Raw genomic sequence first — 18,404 nt, forward strand, 5'->3', positions numbered from 1 at the left:
CCTTTGATTGCTCTCATTATATTTAGTCGTGATTTTGCTTTCTCCTTCAGATATTGAATTTGCTTGATGAATGTCATTTTAGAATCTATCAACACTCAGAGACATTGATATTGTGCAACCCACTGAAGGTTAGTAAAGGTCTGGGTGCCTCCCTGCTGGTGAAGGTGTTGGTACTTCCTTGCTAGTGAAGGTGTTGGTACCTCAATGCTGGTGAAGGTGTTGGTACTTCCTTGCTAGTGAAGGTGTTGGTACCTCAATGCTGGTGAAGGTGTTGGTACCTCCCTCCCTGCTGGTGAAGGTGTTGGTACCTCCCTCCCTGCTGGTGAAGGTGTTGGTACCTCCTTGCTGGTGAAGGTGTTGATACCTCCCTGCTGGTGAAGGTGTTGGTACCTCAATGCTGGTGAAGGTGTTGGTACCTCCCTGCTGGTGAAGGTGTTGGTACCTCCCTGCTGGTGAAGGTGTTGGTACCTCCCTGCTGGTGAAGGTGTTAGTACCTCCCTGCTGGTGAAGGTGTTGGTACCTCCCTACTGGTGAAGGTGTTGGTACCTCCCTGCTGGTGAAGGTGTTGGTACCTCCCTGCTGGTGAGGGTGTTGGTACCTCCCTGCTGGTGAGGGTGATGGTACCTCCCTGCTAGTGAAGCTGGTGGTACCTCCCTGCTGGTGAGGGTGTTGGTACCTCCCTGCTGGTGAGGGTGTTGGTACCTCCCTGCTGGTGAAGGTGTTGGTACCTCCCTGCTGGTGAGGGTGTTGGTACCTCCCTGCTAGTGAAGCTGGTGGTACCTCCCTGCTGGTGAGGGTGTTGGTACCTCCCTGCTGGTGAAGGTGTTAATACCTCCTTGCTGGTGAAGGTGTTGGTACCTCAGATAATTGTGGCACTATGAGTGAGCATGAAATTGTATGATTCACCTCACCATAAGTGAAAGCACCAGACATCTTTAGAGGTTTAGACGGTGATAGAAGTCTTTTTGTCGTACCTCGTCGTATCGTCGTACCTTTTTGTCGTATTACCTAAGGCATAGGAGCTCGCTGTCTCTTGCCTGATAGGAAGGTTTGTAAGTACGTAGTAGTTTGAGTCTATGAGTAGAGGAGAGAGAGTTTTTAGAGAAAGAAGTGACAGTTTCAAAGTAGATGAGCAACAGCATTTTTTTTGTTTTTTGGTATATATAAATTAAAAACCAAAGTACAGTTTAGCACGACAGGAAATTCCGGCGCCAGAGATTCAGACGACAGACAATGCCCTCACACCTTTGTGCAGGACTAAAGTATTTTTGGTGGTTGGTAAGCTGATGGTGTTGCCATAATGACTTTCCATAGGTTGATAGGCGTTAAGCCCAATTCTCAACCAATAAACTTATGTCAGTTTCGTCGTATAGCCCTATAACTCGTCTGTTAACAAAACGAAAAATTCATACTGCAATTTTATGTATTTAAAAGGGGTCAGTTATGTACATACAATATTTACAAGAAAATCTTCAGTATTTAAGAGAGTTGTTCACTTATGATGCATTAGTCATAATCTGACCTTCATAGCATGGTCATGGAAAGAAGAAAATATTAATAGACAGAGAGTTTAAGAGAGCCTAAAGAGAAGGACGGCAGTCCTCAGCAACATCAACGTTCTAACATAAGTTTAGAGTAATTCCAGGATAGGTACACATGGCGGAGATAGAGACGGTGACGGAACGGTTGGTGGAGTAGGTGGTGACGGTGACGGTGGTGCTGCCTGTCCTCCACAGAGTGAAGAAGAACTTCTGTCGCTCAGACTCGCCCACAGTGTCCGCCAAGGTGTCCTCCTTAATGCTACTGAGAAGTTCCACCTCGTCGTTGCTTTGGTCCATAGAACGCAACCTCAAGCGCCGAACTTTGCGACCACCGCATGCCCTGACAGCGGCAGCAGCTGTGAGACACATAAGTGGAAATTAGCACAGTAGCAGTTCACATTATATAACTGTGTGTGTGTATTTACTATTACTCACCTATTTGGATGAGTATACACATAGGCGTTGAGTGTGTGTGTGTGTGTATACTCACTTAGTTGTGCTTGCGGGGGTTGAGCTTCAACTCTTTGGTCCCGCCTTTCAACTGTCAATCAACTGATGTACATGTTTCTGAGATTACTGAGCTTCATCATGTCTACATTTGAAACCGTGTATGGAGTCATCCTCCGCCACATTATTTCCTATATTCATTTTATTTATTAACTAGTCTGATATTGAAAAAGTTCTTTCTAATGTCACTGTGGCTCATTTGGGTACTCAGTTAACACCTGTGTCCTATTGGGCGTGTACCACCCGTGTTACATAAACTGTCCTTATCTACCCTATCAATTTCCGTGAGAATTTTGTATGTGGTGATCATGTCATTAGTATTTCTATTTACTCGTAAACCAGTCTCCCCGTTACACTTCATTCTCTCCACGATGTTCTTTTCTTCAGAAGCATTTTTTTCACTTTATCTCCTCATTCGTTCCTTTTTTTTATGTTTGATCTTTTCACATAATTTGTTTGTATTCTCCTAATATTCTCATTTCGTTGAATCTCTTGCTCGTTCTCTCTGTATCTATAAAATCCACATTTTTTAATCAACTGTCACGTCCTCATCCCAGCAAGACGTTCCTTCCATTGTTCAAACAGTTTATCAACTTCATAATCTCTCCAAGATACTTATCAACTTTTGTTGTCATTTACCAGATCTCAGTCAGTCAACTTCAACAGATGTATTATTTGACCTCCTTGACCCTTCTAGGCACGATCAGGGTGTCATGTAACCTTACACAGTACTAACATGAGTCAGACAGACCTCCACACATTCCTCTGACTGCTCTCGTATCACATACATATTTCTCTCAACAAGCACATGATCAGTTTAGCTCCTATACTAGTGCAGTATTTCCCCTGTACCCTGGACACCAGAACAATTGCCAATCGAAAAGGCCTTTTATAATGATGAATTTTGGGTATATATATTGCAAGTATACATAATAGCTACATAACAAAGCATTTATGTTGATAATTCAACAATGAAAAGAAGAGCATAACTGTCAGTGCATATATCTCTCCTAAATATTTGCAAGGAAGAATTGCAAAAGGCTTATTAGCCGCGAGATGGATATTAAGGCAACAATAATAATTTTAATGACGAATCAATAAGTTTACTCGAATCCTGATCATAATCCATGACGAGAGTAAACTCACCATATAATGACCAGTAAATGAGGTAAACTATACAAGATGTATGTATATACTTCTCGTAACGGACTTTGGGATAGTCAACATGAGTGAAGACAACTGATGACTTACTGGTGTAACAGGTGTATGGAACAGTTGAGGTGAACGAAGACAAGAAGGTCCAGGTGGTGGTTGAGTAAGACTTGATGAAGAACTTGCCCTCTTTTCCATCTGAAAATAATTGATGTTTTTATAACTCAATATATTAACTATTAAATCTTGCCGGAGATTCACTCACTCGAAATGAGAAACAATATAATGTTGTGATGACCAGACCACACACTAGAAATTGAAGAGACGACGACGTTTCGGTCCGTCCTGGACCATTCTCAAGTCGATTGTGTCGACTTGAGAATGGTCGCAACACACAATCGACTTGAGAATGGTCCAGGACGGACCGAAACGTCGTCGTCTCTTCAATTTCTAGTGTGTGGTCTGGTCATCATACTTCAGCCACGTTATTGTGACTCATCGCCTGAATATAATGTTGTTCTAGTCTTCCCGTCTTCCTTCTCGGCCTCTGACGACCTGGCGAAGGAAAAACTACTAGACAATTTGAATGCCAGCGTGGTTACATGACCCATAGTGGGCAGAATGCATCGCAAGGTGGGATACCCTGGCAGCCCCAGCACTAGGACTAACCCTATCAAAAGCCAAGAAACAATCCAGCTGCGACAGACCCATCATGGACAAAGAAGCTTCAACTCATGGTTTATATAAACTGACACTTTTGGATTATTCAAGCTAAACACTTGTGTGATGCTGAACGCGATCACAGCATATTCAGGAAACTGATTTGTGCCTATGAACCACAAGGGTAGCCGGGTGTAGGGTGCATGTGGGTCTCACTACCTTCCTACACATATAATTCTATCGATGGCCCGAGTGGGTATGAAACTGGGGTTGCCAGTGGTTGATGCCCTGGCGGTGTAGATTGCAATATCTGAGGGATCATTAGAGTATTAGGGATCAACATTTTTACGGTTATGTACATATTTTACCAAACTATATACTTATAGTTTACCATTCTGTATGTTACTATCCTTCAGTTAGGGAACCTAAACTATAGGAGACCTCAATATACCAAATCACCTATCTACAATACACGTGTAAACATTGTTTTGGCTGTATATAAAATGAATTATTATTAAGAAAAGGAAAGAAATTATCAAGGAAATGCGCCAAGCCATTATGTCTATATAGCACTGGGAAGGGGTCAGGATAAGGATTTGGCATGGGACGAGGGTGAAGAAGGAATGGTGCCCAACCACTTGGACAGTCAGGAATTGAACGCCGACCTGCACGAAGCGATACTGTCGCTCTACCGTCCAGCCCAAGTGGTTGCGCACCATTAATTATTATTAATCATGGATAATTTTAAAATGTTTTAAAAGAAATCAATTTTGAACCTATCTCAAACAATATTAATGGATTACCTTCTGGAAGAGATGTGGCTGATGGTAATGAACTCTCTCCGGGATCTGATGCCGCCAAGAGTATTGGATTATCTCCTTCAGAAGGTGATGTCGCCGCCACGACGGCCGCCATGAGGACGAGGATGACCACTGCTGCCTTCTGCAAGACAAGACTCTCATCATGACCAGGGACTGCTGTCCTTCAGGCAGTCTTAAACTGCTTATTTTATATATATAAATATATATATATATATATATATATATATATATATATATATATATATATATATATATATATATATATATATATATATATATATATATAGCAAGTCGACGAAGAACTCTGTAGGGTAAGGCAGGTCCTAGTCAACAACGGCTTCTCCAATGGTTTCGTCGAAGACATCATAAGAAGGAAAGTGAAACGCCATGCAACCTCTGAAGAGACAACTAACACAACACCTATACCCCCTATTAGACTATTTTACAGGAACTTCTTTTCCACAGCTCATAAAACGGAGGAAAGGGTCCTGAAAGATATTGTTAATAGAAACGTTATCCCCACAGACAAAAATCAGAGGATACAACTGACGATTTACTATAAAACCAGAAAAACGGCCAGCCTACTCATGAGAAACTCTCCAGACACAAAGCAGAACGCTTTAAAAGAGACCAACGTCGTCTATGCCTTCAAATGCCCTCTTGGGGACTGTAAGCTCCAAAAAACCCAGTATATAGGCAAGACAACAACATCTCTTTCTAGGCGTTTAACGATGCATAAGCAACAGGGCTCCATTAAGGAACATATAATCTCTTTCCACAACCAAACCATCGCCAGAGAAATCCTAGTAAACAACACAGAAATCATCGATAGATACAGCGATAGCAGGCGGCTTGACATCTGCGAGGCACTACACATCAAGAAGTCAACACCAGCAATCAACAGCCAATTAATGCACAACTATATTCTACCCACCACAAGACTCCGCTCCAATATAGAAGCATAAAGAAATATGGACCAATAGGCTTTCTACAATCACTTCCATTCAATACCCATTGTTTCGTGTTCTGTCTTGTGTTTAGGAATTGAATACCCTATTAATACCACCTCACCCCATCCACCTCACTCAAATGTAGATATAAACAAATCGAAGATGTGTAAGTTCTATTCAGTTGTGTATGTGTAAACTAACGTCTTTGAAAATGTAATAAGTTTTACGAAACGCGCTCAAGTGTCGCGTCAGACTAGAAATAAAAATGAATTTTGGAGAATTGATTTTTGAATTACCACCAACAGTGAAAAGAAACGTACGAAAGATCGAGAAAATTCGTGTTAGAATTATTAATCTTACTTTTTCGGTCATATTTAATAATATATGTCAACAGGAAAGACTGCTACCAAATATATATATATATATATATATATATATATATATATATATATATATATATATATATATACCTAGAAGGGGTACCACCTCTGGTGCAAGTGTAGGGACCCATACCCTCGGAGAAGAAAATAAAGAGTACTCAGAGAAGACCTTGTGGATCCTCACTGAACACTTTGATATTTTCTTCTCCTACCACCCCTATTCTTTTGGTATGTGTGTATATTTATCTAACTTTATTTGAAAATGTCATTACACAAAAAAAGTTACAATATTGATTACATGCAGGGTGCAAGGCTGCTTGTCACAAGTTGTACAGCTCTTCCAGCTCCTCAGAAGGCGGGCAGGAACCATGGATGCAGTGAGCATTTCCTCTCTGGATTGCCACACTAAGGCGCTGAAAAAGAAAACTGGCAGCTCTAGGGTCTCTAGTTGTTTCGATTAGCTTAGACCCCAACTCCTTCAAAAAGCTAGCAGCACTTTTACCCCAGGCACCAAGTGTCTCTGAGGCAATGGGGACAAAATTGTAGTGGTGCTCAAGGTCTCTGTATTTACGTGACTTGGCAGCTTCCCGGTGATTGGCAGCTCCTCCTGCTTGTGTAGCACTGAAGTCAACATAGGTATTGGCTAAAGTTGAAACGCATGTGTAGTCCCACACCAACTGTCTACCATTCTTCCAGGGGTTCACCGTGATTCCGTCTGGGCGACCGACAGGCTCATCAGAGTTGCGGGACATTAGGTAACGGGGCTCTCTCTCTGCTGGACAACCGGCTGTGGTAAGGATTCTCTTAATAATGTCATTGACCTCGCCGTGTCTTGCATGCCATCCTCCTGTCCTTTGGCAGAGAAGGCCATGCCGTCCGTATCTGTCGGCCTCTGCCTCGCCGCAAATACACCTGTATTCGGTGTGGATTGGGGCAGCGAGGCGGAGAGCCACGGCAATTCGGAGGGCCTGCGGTGTGAGACGGGTGCCGGTTGCTGACATTGGGGTTGCTAATAGGAAATCACCTGCATGGGGAGCTGCTACAGCTCTAAGTCGGGCAGTGTCATGTGGTGTTGTCGCAGCTTCTAGCAAAGTCGCAGCTTCTTGGTCGGCAATGGGGCGATCCCAGCTGGATTGCTTATGGGCTTCAGAAGGCGGTGGTTGGGGTGCTGGTCCTGTGAGAGAGACCCATTTGGTTGTGCAGTCTGTGAAGCTGGGATCATGTACCCCAGCCTGTTGAACTAGGTGCTCAGGTAGGATTTCCTTCACCAAGTTGTCAGACCCCACTGAAGAGGACAGGAACGCTGGTACAGCAATTTGTGTTGCTGTGCGCACGCCAAGGCCCCCGAGTCTGACAGGAAGGGAGGCCTGTTTCCACTGTAAGTCGCTGAGGGAAAGATTGAGGGCTTTTTCTAGTGTTGATTTCAGCAAGCTGTCGTACTCTTCTAATTTAATATTGTTGAAAGATGGCGAACATCTTAGAAAGTAGGTCAGCCTGGGGAGGGACAAGCATCTGGTGATGAGGTAAAGTGCATCATGAGCATCGATGTCTTCAATCCTCTCGTTCATCCTCTTCAGGTCAGTGATCGTCTTACCAAGGACCCCGTCGATGGCATTCCTTCCAAGAGGAGCACCTAGGAGTGTGCTGTCCTCAGGGTTGGTTGTATGAATGTCAGGCAAAACAACCTTTATTTGCTCTATTATATATATATATATATATATATATATATATATATATATATATATATATATATATATATATATATATATATATATATATATATATATATATATATATATATATGCATTAAATAGGGAGTACCCCCTCTGGCTGGAAGATGGGGACTTTGCCTCGGAGGAAATCACACAACGCATTAGATGGAATGTTTTGCTCCCCTCCATTATAGTTTGTGTGTGATTTCCCCTACCAATCCCTTCCTTTTGTGTTTTGTTGTGCTTTATTAGATATTTAAAGGTTACAAGATGTACACTGATTAATACAGTAGCTGCTTAAAGGTTATGGATCTCTTGAAGCTCCTCCGCTTCCGGACAGGAACCAAGGATACAGCGGGCGTTTTCCCTCTGGATCGCCACACTGAGGCGCTGAAACAATAGGGGTTAGAAGGGATAGTAGTAAGGGTCGTGAGAAGTAAACAGTAGTGAGAAAGATAGTAGAGGTCCAAGTTTACTTTAAGGTTGAACCACTACTGTGTGCAGCTAGGCAAGGACTGCCGTGCGAGCCGCTCACAGTAAGTATTAAAAACGTAAAATGCCTAGAGCAACGGCACAAGAGCTTGAGGCGATCGTGCTAGGTATAGGTCGTGTGCGAGTCCCACCTGGAGATGCAGGCAAAACAGAGGTCGGTTCATCGAATTTATAAGATTCCGTGCTAGATAATTTGAGGTGACCTCTTATGAGACCAAGTCCGTAAAGTAATGTTTACTGAGGGAGAAAGGATTTCCAGAAACACCATGTGCTTAACATCTATTTTTTAATAAATTAATTTATTGAGCATAAAACGAAAATATATTTACTCATGGAAATGAGTCAGGTAAATTATTCAAGAGTTACTCAGGTGACGTAACGAAACGCTATGCGTGTTAGTGGCTCTGCAAGAATGCAAAAATACTAATCTTATGTAATCTCACAACTCAGTGTACCTTCTTGTAAATCAAAATTATTATTATTATTATTATTATTATGCAACCTAACCTTAACACTGGTATAATGACCACCTCAACAATAACGGCTGCCTAACACCACTGCCGTATACAACAGGAACAATTTGGAGCTCAAATTTTAAGCTCGGGTCATTAAATTGCCTGCACAAAAACATAGACTGACATGTGTTGGAAATAATCACAAACACGCCCGCGGTCGAGACCAGCACTATGTGTGGCATCTCGCTCTAATAGGCTTATCAGCTAGAGTCGAGACCCCTTCACCAGGATCACTGTGTTGCAATTAAGCATCACAAAATGCGAGTCGATGTGATCACAATTTAATTACAAGTACTCACTCTTACAGGACCCACAATCATACAACGCTCTTCGTCGTCGATGTATAGAGTCATCCTCATCTGGAGTCGTGACTTGTAGCTTTCGAGGGTGAGCTCACTAGAGCACCCATCTTATCCTTTTCATAGCGTCTTGAGAAGTGCCTTTCAGTAGAGCTGGCTCTTACCCTCCTCCTTTAAGTCAAAGCTTACAGACCAGCGACCAATCGAATGCAGTGTCAACTATACATAAGTAGGCTGAAGTCAAGAGTTCAGAAATGTCAACTGAGTTAGCAATTCTCCTGAATGGCTGAGCTCTGAACGCTCCTCGAGTGGGGCCGGGTGAGAGACAGGGAAACAGGCCTACAGCGACCGTTGGCTTGCAGTTAGACAGCGAAGCAAAGCGCGTACCTGCCACACTCACGGTTAAGTTTGGGGGTGTGTACCTCCATCCATAAACATACAGGCTAGTTGTACAAACTGCCCTCTTCGCATAACTAGGAGGGCAGAGCCTCCTCCTTGTTATCCTATACGATGCCTAGTATAACTAGGCTTCGCACGTCAACAAACACACGAATTCTGAACTGCTGGCACGATTCTCCATCCACAGACACCCAACACGATGGTACAAGTAGAGCGAGAACTTCAGTACTTGTAATTAAATATATAGGCGAAACTAATGCTCAATACTATTCCTGTGCAGAGCTGTTCAGCAGTCGTGAATGCAAGTTTAGCTGTGAGAAACCGTTCTTTCAGAGTAAGGATCCACAGATGAGAATGGTAGTAGGGAGCCACAGGTGGGATAAATAGTACGGGTCCGGAGATGAGAATGGTTACAAGAGTCGAGAATGATAGCAATTGTACCGAAGTAAAAAAGTTCTTGTAGGGCAACCTGTTTTCCAACAAATTACGTCTGAATTGGGTCGTTTGCCCGTATGGTCGGAAATTGACGTAATTTGAAAATGAAAAATAAAGCAAATTAATTTTTTTATTTTTTTTTCTCCAAAACAGCAAGTCAAGGGTTCTCTGGTAGGTTAGGAGGGCAGGAAGTTCTCCTAAGGTTTCAAAACGTCATGAAAAAAGTTTATTGAATGTTTCCTCTCCTAACCTAACATAGTAAGCCGGAGGACCCAAAACAGAAAACGGGACAATACGTCACTTTCACGAGCCAATTTAATTTCAAATTACATCCATTTTTGGCCATACAGGCAAACGAACGAAAAGCGACATAATTTTAAGAGGACGGGTTGCAAAAACTGCACTAACAAATGGAAACTGCTCGCGAAAGTGAGGTGCTGTCCCGTTTTCTGTTTTGGGTCCTTTGGTAGGCTATGAAAGGACACTTTAAATTGGCCATTTACTTGACGTTGGGAAACATTAGGAGGATGGGCTGTGTAAGGAGTCCACAGGTGAGAACGGGGGTGAATGAGACACAAAAGGAAGGAACCACCAGGGGCGCCGGTAGCTGTATGGATAGCATGCTGGACACGTAATCCTGTGGCTCGAGTTCGATTCCCGGCGCCGGCGAAAAACAATGGGCAGAGTTTCACCTTGATGCCCCTGTTATCTAGCAGTAAATAGGTACCTGGGGGTTAGACAGCTATTACGGGCTGCTTCCTGTCTGTGTATGCGTGAAAAAATTTAGTAGTTAATAACAGTTGAGAGGAGGGCCGCAAGAGCAGAGTTCAACCCCCGCAAGCACAACTAGGTGAATACTACCCTAGAGTGTTCACATTACTCCTAAACTTAGGTCCAGATCCAAATCATTCTTACTGGTTGGTCAGTTAGGTATTGTGAAGGCTTAAATGACTGACATATGGTCGACAGGCTTGTAGCTAAACTCCAAATCAATATCTAAACAGCAACGAAGGGACATATACACAGATGTACCCCATCTTCTCGGTGTATATACACAGAGAAGTATCCATCTTCTCGGTGTATATACACAGAGAAGTATCCATCTCGATGTATATACACAGAGACGTATCCATCTTCTCGGTGTATATACACAGAGAAGTACCCATCTTCTCGGTATATATACACAGAGAAGTACCCATCTTTTCGGTGTATATACACAGAGAAGTACCCATCTTTTCGGTGTATATACACAGAGAAGTACCTATCTTTTCGGTGTATATACACAGAGAAGTACCGATCTTCTCAGTGTATATACACAGAAGTACCCATCTTCTTGGTGTATTCTTCTTCTCACTAGTACCCATACTTGTGGCTTTACAAGAATGTAAACACCATGCTTTGTATCCTCACAAATCCGATGTACTTGTATATATATATATATATATATATATATATATATATATATATATATATATATATTTATATATATATATATATATATATATATATATATATATATATTGTGACGATAATCTCCTTCAAGAGATTGAGCCTGCTCTTCCCTCCATAATTACGTCGTCGAAATTATATAAAACGACTATGGAAGACATGTCCAACAAGGACAACAACACCAGCAAGGCTTGCCAGGGTGAGCAAAACGTATGCAGCCAGCCACCTGTTCGGACTCAAACCACCAAACTACATGTTGATCGCTACCGGCTCCGCTGATTGGTCGCCGGTCTGGCTGCACCTGCACTCGCCCCCCCATACTACTTGATGTCTGGGGTCGCCCCAACCCCAGACCTCAGAATGTTCAGTGCTCTCGTTGTCACCACTCCTCCCAGCTAGACGCTAGCGTGTACTGAGAGAAGTGGTGGCTTAAAGCCAATATTCCAACACCTCCCATTTACTTTGTATTGCACTTCTTGTTATTTTGCCTTAACGTAACTTTTCATTGTGTCATTTAATTATTCTTATTATTTTGATTGATTGATTTTATTATAAGAATTTGTTTGTGCATTTTATTCATGTTTTGATTTATTTAACGTAATTAAAATTTCATTGTTAAAGTTTACTTGTGTTTTGTGTGTCTTCTCCTTACCTTACCACAGACGAAGTTCCAGTTTTTTCTATTTTTTTTTATAACTATGTGACGAGGCCATACCCCTAGCCTTAAACAGCCGAACACCAACGCGTTACCGTCACAATATATATATATATATATATATATATATATATATATATATATATATATATATATATATATATATATATAAATAAAATAAATAAATACAAATAAAATAAGTATATACACTGAGAGAAGTAGCCATCTTCTCGGTGTATATACACTGAGACGTGTACCCCATCTTCTCGGTGTATATACACTGAGAAGTACCCATCTTCTCGGTGTATATACACTGAGATGTGTAACCCCATCTTCTCGGTGTATATACACAGAAGTACCCATCTTCTCGGTTAATATACACAGAAGTACCCATCTTCTCGGTTAATATACACAGAAGTACCCATCTTCTCGGTTAATATACACAGAAGTACCCATCTTGGTATATATACACAGAAGTACCCATCTTCTCGGTGTATATACACAGAGAAGTACCCATCTTCTCGGTGTATATACACTGAGAAATACCCATCTTCTCGGTGTATATACACTGAGATGTGTACCCCATCTTCTCGGTGTATATACACAGAAGTAATTATCTTCTCGGTTAATATACACAGAAGTACCCATCTCAGTGTATATACACAGAAGTACCCATCTTCTCGGTGTATTCTTCTTCTCACTAGTACCTATACTAGTGACTTTACAAGGATGTAAACACCATGCTTTGTATCCTCACAAATCCGATGTACTTTCTTGTATATATATAAATAAAAATAAAATAAGTATATATACAGTGAGAGAAGTATCCATCTCGGTGTATATACACTGAGTGAAGTACCCATTTTCTCGGTGTATATACATTGAGATGTGTACCCCATCTTCTCGGTGTATATACACAGAGAAGTACCCATCTTCTCGGTGTATATACACAGAGAAGTACCCATCTTCTCGGTGTATATACACAGAGAAGTACCCATCTTCTCGGTGTATTCTTCTTCTCACTAGTACCCATACTAGTGGCTTTACTAGAATGTAAACACCATGCTTTGTATCCTCACAAACCCGATGTACTTTCTTGTATATATATAAATAAAATAAGTACAGTATATACACTGACAGAAGTATCCATCTTCTCGGTGTATATACACTGAGAGAAGTATCCATCTTCTCGGTGTATATACACTGAGAGAAGTACCCATCTTCTCGGTGTATATACACTGAAAATTTAGTCCTGAAATATAATCAGAGGTAAAATCCGCTTGTGCTCAACACCAGACCAGAGACTCACCATCCTGAGTGTTGCACTTGGAGCACAAAACGAGGCTTCCTCGGTATATATACTGCCTTGGAAGCAATCGATCGTAAACCAGGATAATCTATTTATTATTTAAATATAAATTATGTCCGTTATCTGTTTCGGGAGGAGGAAGCCTCAATCAACTGACATTTTGCTATACAATTTACGCATTAGTCACGAAAGGAGGCAAATATTTAGCAAGTTGATGTAGCCATTATAAAATGATCAGCACTTTATCAAAACGTCAAGGAGAGCGAGAAGGAAAGTTTGAATTAATGTTTTTTTGTCCTTTTATGAAAATCGAGATGTAGCAAAAAAACGAAGGAAGTTTGCATCAAAATTGTGTTCTACTTATTCAGATATCTGTGGAATAGAGAGAGGGGTGTTGGTACCCCTCCTCCTGGCGAGGTCGTTGGTACCCTCCTGCTGGAGAGTTTGTTGGTACCCTCCTGCAGGTTAGGGCGTTGGTACCCTCCTGCTGGTTAGGGCGTTGGTACCCTCCTGCTGGTGAGGGCGTTGGTACCACTCCTACTGGTGAGGACGTTGGTACCCTCCTACTGGCGAGGGCGTTGGTACCCCTCCTGCTGGTGAAAGCGTTGGTACCCTCCTGCTGGCGAGGGCGTTGGTTCCCTTCCTGCTGGTGAGGGCGATGGTACCCTCCTGCTGGTGGGGACGTTGGTACCCCTCCTGCTGGCGAGGGCGTTGGTCTCCCTCCTGCTGGTGAGAGCGTTGGTATTCCTCCTGCTGGCGAGGGCGTTGGTTCCTTCCTGTTGGTGAGGGCGTTTGTTCCCCTCCTGTTGGTGAGGGCGTTGGTACCCCCCTCCCACTGACGAGGGCGTTGGTTCCCCTCCTGCTAGCGAGGACGTTGGTTCCCCACCTGCTTGTGAGGGGGTTGGTACCCCTCCTGCTGGCGAGGGCGTTGGTTCCCCTCCTGCTTGTGAGGGGGTTGGTACCCCTCCTGCTGGCGAGGGCGTTGGTTCCCCTCCTGTTGGTGAGAGAATTGGTACCCTCCTGTTGATGAGAGCGTTGGTACCCTCCTGCTGGCGAGGGCATTGGTACCCTCCTGCTGGGTAGGAGGATGCTGACAAATCGCAGCATGATGATACGTAGTCAATAAGAAGACACAAAAGACGAATGAAGATGAAGAGAGAAGACACAGATAAGCAAAGAGAAAAGATGAGAAGACACTGAATGAAGAGAGCCGTCGCTACCAAGAATGGTGACAGATTTCCACACCAGAGCGCCCCCTACATGTCTACAGGACCACGCCTCGTCGCCCAGCAAGTCGTGTTGTTCAGCCCAAGTCCACAAGTCTTTATCTACGACTCCAAAGCTTCCTCTCCAAGATTATTCTTCAGCTATACGCACTTCCCGCTCGCTCCATGGGAATTTTGTCCTGTATTTAATCTTCATTCTCTTACACGAGTATTTTGGTGCCGTCTCCAGTATGGCAAGTCCTTGGCTTGGAAGATTTGTTTAAGTTCGGTTTATTTATTATGCACCCCATACCCATCCTGTGGACGGTATTGAAAAGGGTTACAGAGGCACATAATGGGCTTAGGGACTGATCTCCACAATTCATTTCCTAAGCAATTTACAGTCTTAATGAGCTAGTTACAAAATTCAGTATAAGTCGTCATATTATCAATGGATTCGACATTGACCACAAGTTCAGCTTCTAAATTAAGCAACTGACATATGTGGAGAGCTAGTGAATGCTCTGTGGACAGAGCATTAATATGACTTAAGGCGTTGAGCTTTTCATTCTTTTTGAATTAAATATTTACACATTTCTTGAACATTTGTTATAGAATTGTATCTGAATTCAAGTATCTTTTCACACCCCATCACATAGTGAAGGAGGGTGTGAATAATTTTGTTGACACAGTTTACATTTGGTCAGATCTACATCAGCGGATAATGAGAATTCCCAGAGATACTTGTAACCGAGTTTAAGCCGAGTAGTAACATCTAGAAGTCTGCTGATTTCATTCGATGACCCATAGATGTGTGGCTCCTCTTGCATGATAGTATGATGATAGATTGAATTACTGGTGTCGATTTCACTTTGCCTCAGATCTACAAGATTTTGTTGAAGTTCTTGGTGTACGACTGCTCATTGGCAATCCAAGGTTACACTCAACGTCTCCATTAAAGGCAGATTCTTTGGCTAACACATCAGCTCTATCATGCATTCGGAGGCCAACATGAGATGGAGACCACATGAAACGGACTCTGTTACCATCTTTAATAATTTTGTTGTATTTGTGTCTAGCTTCGGACACGAGCATGTTGCAGTTATGTCTTAAAGAGTTGAGAGTAATTAAGGATGATAAGGAGTCACTTAACCTTGCCAGAAAAATCCCACATACTCTGACACATATCAAAACATATCTCTCAGGCAGCTATCCAAACTCTCTCTTCTCCTTTCACCAGTCAGCCCGATAAATGTTGTGTCCATCATACACTCACTAAAAACCAAAGCTGGGAACATCACTGAAATCCCATCCATGGTATACAAGAGCATCTCCCATGCCCTTGCGCCACCCATAGCTCTGCTGTTCAACCAATCCCTAGAGTGTCATAGCTTCCCTGATATCCTTTAAAAAAACATGGGTAACGCCAGTTCATAAAGTAGGCAATCTGGCAGACATAAAGAATTATAGACCAATATCAAACCTACCCATACTATCAAAAATATTCGAAAAAATTATCTACAAACAGCTCTACTCCTACCTCGTAAAATTCGACATACTCAGCCCCTGTCAGTTTGGCTTCCGCTCCCAAAAAGAGTACCAACGATGTAATTATTAGTCTCCTTGATATAATTTACTTAGCCCTTGACAAAAGTGTGTTTCCGATTGGACTCTTCATTGACCTGAGAAAGGCCTTTGATACTGTTAATCACAACTACCTCTTACTTAAACTCCATCATTATGGAAGCCGAGGCCATGCCCTGGACTATATCCAATCCTATCTTACTGATAGACACCAATGTGTAGCCATCAATGATATAACCTCTCCCACTCTACCAATAACCGTTGGAGTGTCACAGGGCAGCATCTTGGGACCTGTCCTATTTCTTATATACATCACTGATCTGCCTAATGTCTGTAACATTCTTAAACCTATATTCTTTGCTGATGATACTACCCTCATCTACTCAAACCCCAACCCACACACACTAAATAATGTTGTTAATAATGAACTAAAAAGTCCACTTATGGATGTCAACCAACAAACTAACACTTTACATAGAAAAGACCTACTACATCCTATTTGGAAGCAAATCAACAAATGTAATTCAGCTTCAGATAGACAATGTTAACATTAGTAATAAAAATGATGGAAAGTTTCTTGGCCTATTCCGAGACAAGAGACTCAACCTCAGCACCTACATACAACACATAACTAAGAAAGTCTCTAAAACAGTTGGTATACTCTCCAAAATCAGATATTATGTAAATAACTCTGCTCTCATCTCACTATATTATGCACTAATCTATCCCTATCTAAATTATGGTATCTGTGCATGGGGTTCAACCACTGCAAACCACCTAAAGTCCATCATCACTCAGCAAAAATCTGCTATTAGAATAATAACAAATTCTGCTTTCAGACAACACTCAGCCCCCTTGTTTAAATCCCTAAACATGCTAAATATAAATCACTCCACACATTCTCTTGTGTCAACTACATCGGACCCATTATCACCACACCAGAAATAAATATATCTTTGATATCCCCAGAGTCATACTTAATCTGTGTAAACACTCTATGCAAATAAAGGGACCCAGTCTATGGAACTCACTCCCTAATGAATTGAAAAGCTGTCCAACTTTTGCGTCATTCAAAAACAAAACTAAAAAGTACCTAATTTCACCTTCATAGTTTCCTACCTTGTTGCTTTAAAATTGCACTGTATCTAGTGCTACCTAATCTCCCAATCTTTATGTACCTAATCTAAACGACTTTACCATTGTGATCATTTCTTATATGTGCTCTCAATTTGCTGTATGGTGCCTATTAATCTTTGTTTAAATTACCAATCAAGCTGTCAATGTGGTTTAATATACCTACTGATCTCTCTCATCTCATTGTTTTTTCTAGCAATGTATCTGCTATCATTTGATTACTTCTGCTAGAATTTACCTACTTAAAATTATTTGTTAGATTAATGACCTGCCCGAAACGCTGCGCGTACTAGTGGCTTTACAAGATTGTAAATACCATGCTATGTATCCTCACAAACCCAATGTACCTTCTTGTATATAAATAAATAAATAAACTTACAATTAATGTATCAAATTTGGAGACTTGTACACATTTCAGTGCAAGGAGCAAGGCAAATAGTTCAGTCTGAAGGGTAGAGGCTCAGTTGTTTACATGGACTCCCCACTCAAAATGTAAGCCATCGCCCATTGTCAGGACAACTGCACTTCCAGCTGCACCCGTAGTGCGGTGTAGGGAATCATCAGTGTATATGATTTGAGAGAGAGAATGCTCTGTGGACAGAGCATCAATATGACGTAAGGCGTTGAGCTTTTCATTCTTTTTGAATGAAATATTTACACATTTCTTGAACATTTGTTATAGAATTGTATCTGAATTCAAGTATCTTTTCGCACCCCATCACATAGTGAAGGAGGGTGTGCGAATAATTTTGTTGACACAATTTACATTTGGTCAGGTCTACATCAGCAGATAATGGGAATTCCTAGATATACTGGTAACCGAGTCTAAGCCGAGCAGTAGTAACATCTAGAAGTCTGTTGATATTATTCGTTGATCCATAGATGTGTGGTTCTTCTTGGATGATAGTATGATGATTGATGGAATTACTGGTGTCGATTTCACTTTGCCTCGGATCTACAAGGTTTTGTTAAAGTTCTTGGTGTACTATTGCTCTCAAACTGCTTATTGGCATTCCAAGGTTATACTCAATTTTCTCCTTTAAAGGCAGATTCTTTAGCTAACTCATCAATCAGCTCTATCATGCATTCGGAGGCCAACATGAAATGGACTGTTACCATCTTTAATAATTTTGTTGTATTTGTGTCTAGCGGCATACACGAGCATGTCACAGTTATGTCTTAAGGAATTGGGAGCAATTAAGGAT

At 41.8% G+C, this 18,404-nt stretch overlaps 1 protein-coding gene across 1 annotated transcript; it reads right to left on the bottom strand.

The window, feature by feature from the left end:
* Positions 1-1,405: 1,405 nt before the first annotated feature.
* Positions 1,406-13,342, bottom strand: LOC123773353 (uncharacterized). The gene is made up of 4 exons (XM_045767028.2): positions 13,277-13,342; positions 4,664-4,802; positions 3,300-3,398; positions 1,406-1,897 (listed from the first exon to the last, which is right to left on the bottom strand). The coding sequence occupies exons 1-4, from the start codon at positions 13,277-13,279 to the stop codon at positions 1,620-1,622; spliced, it is 519 nt and encodes a 172-aa protein (XP_045622984.2). The 5' UTR covers positions 13,280-13,342; the 3' UTR covers positions 1,406-1,619.
* Between the last annotated feature and the right edge of the window lie 5,062 nt (positions 13,343-18,404).

The sequence above is a fragment of the Procambarus clarkii genome, chromosome 10 (genome assembly GCF_040958095.1).
Source record: "Procambarus clarkii isolate CNS0578487 chromosome 10, FALCON_Pclarkii_2.0, whole genome shotgun sequence".
NCBI classification, from domain to species: domain Eukaryota; kingdom Metazoa; phylum Arthropoda; class Malacostraca; order Decapoda; family Cambaridae; genus Procambarus; species Procambarus clarkii.

Bases quoted from the DNA above. Each gene is read 5' to 3' on its own strand.
- LOC123773353 (XM_045767028.2), bottom strand. The intron at 3,399-4,663 runs GTAATCCATTAA...AATTATTTTCAG, and splicing joins AGCCACATCTCTTCCAGAAG to ATGGAAAAGAGGGCAAGTTC. The intron at 1,898-3,299 runs GTAAGTCATCAG...TGTGTCTCACAG, and splicing joins TCCATACACCTGTTACACCA to CTGCTGCCGCTGTCAGGGCA.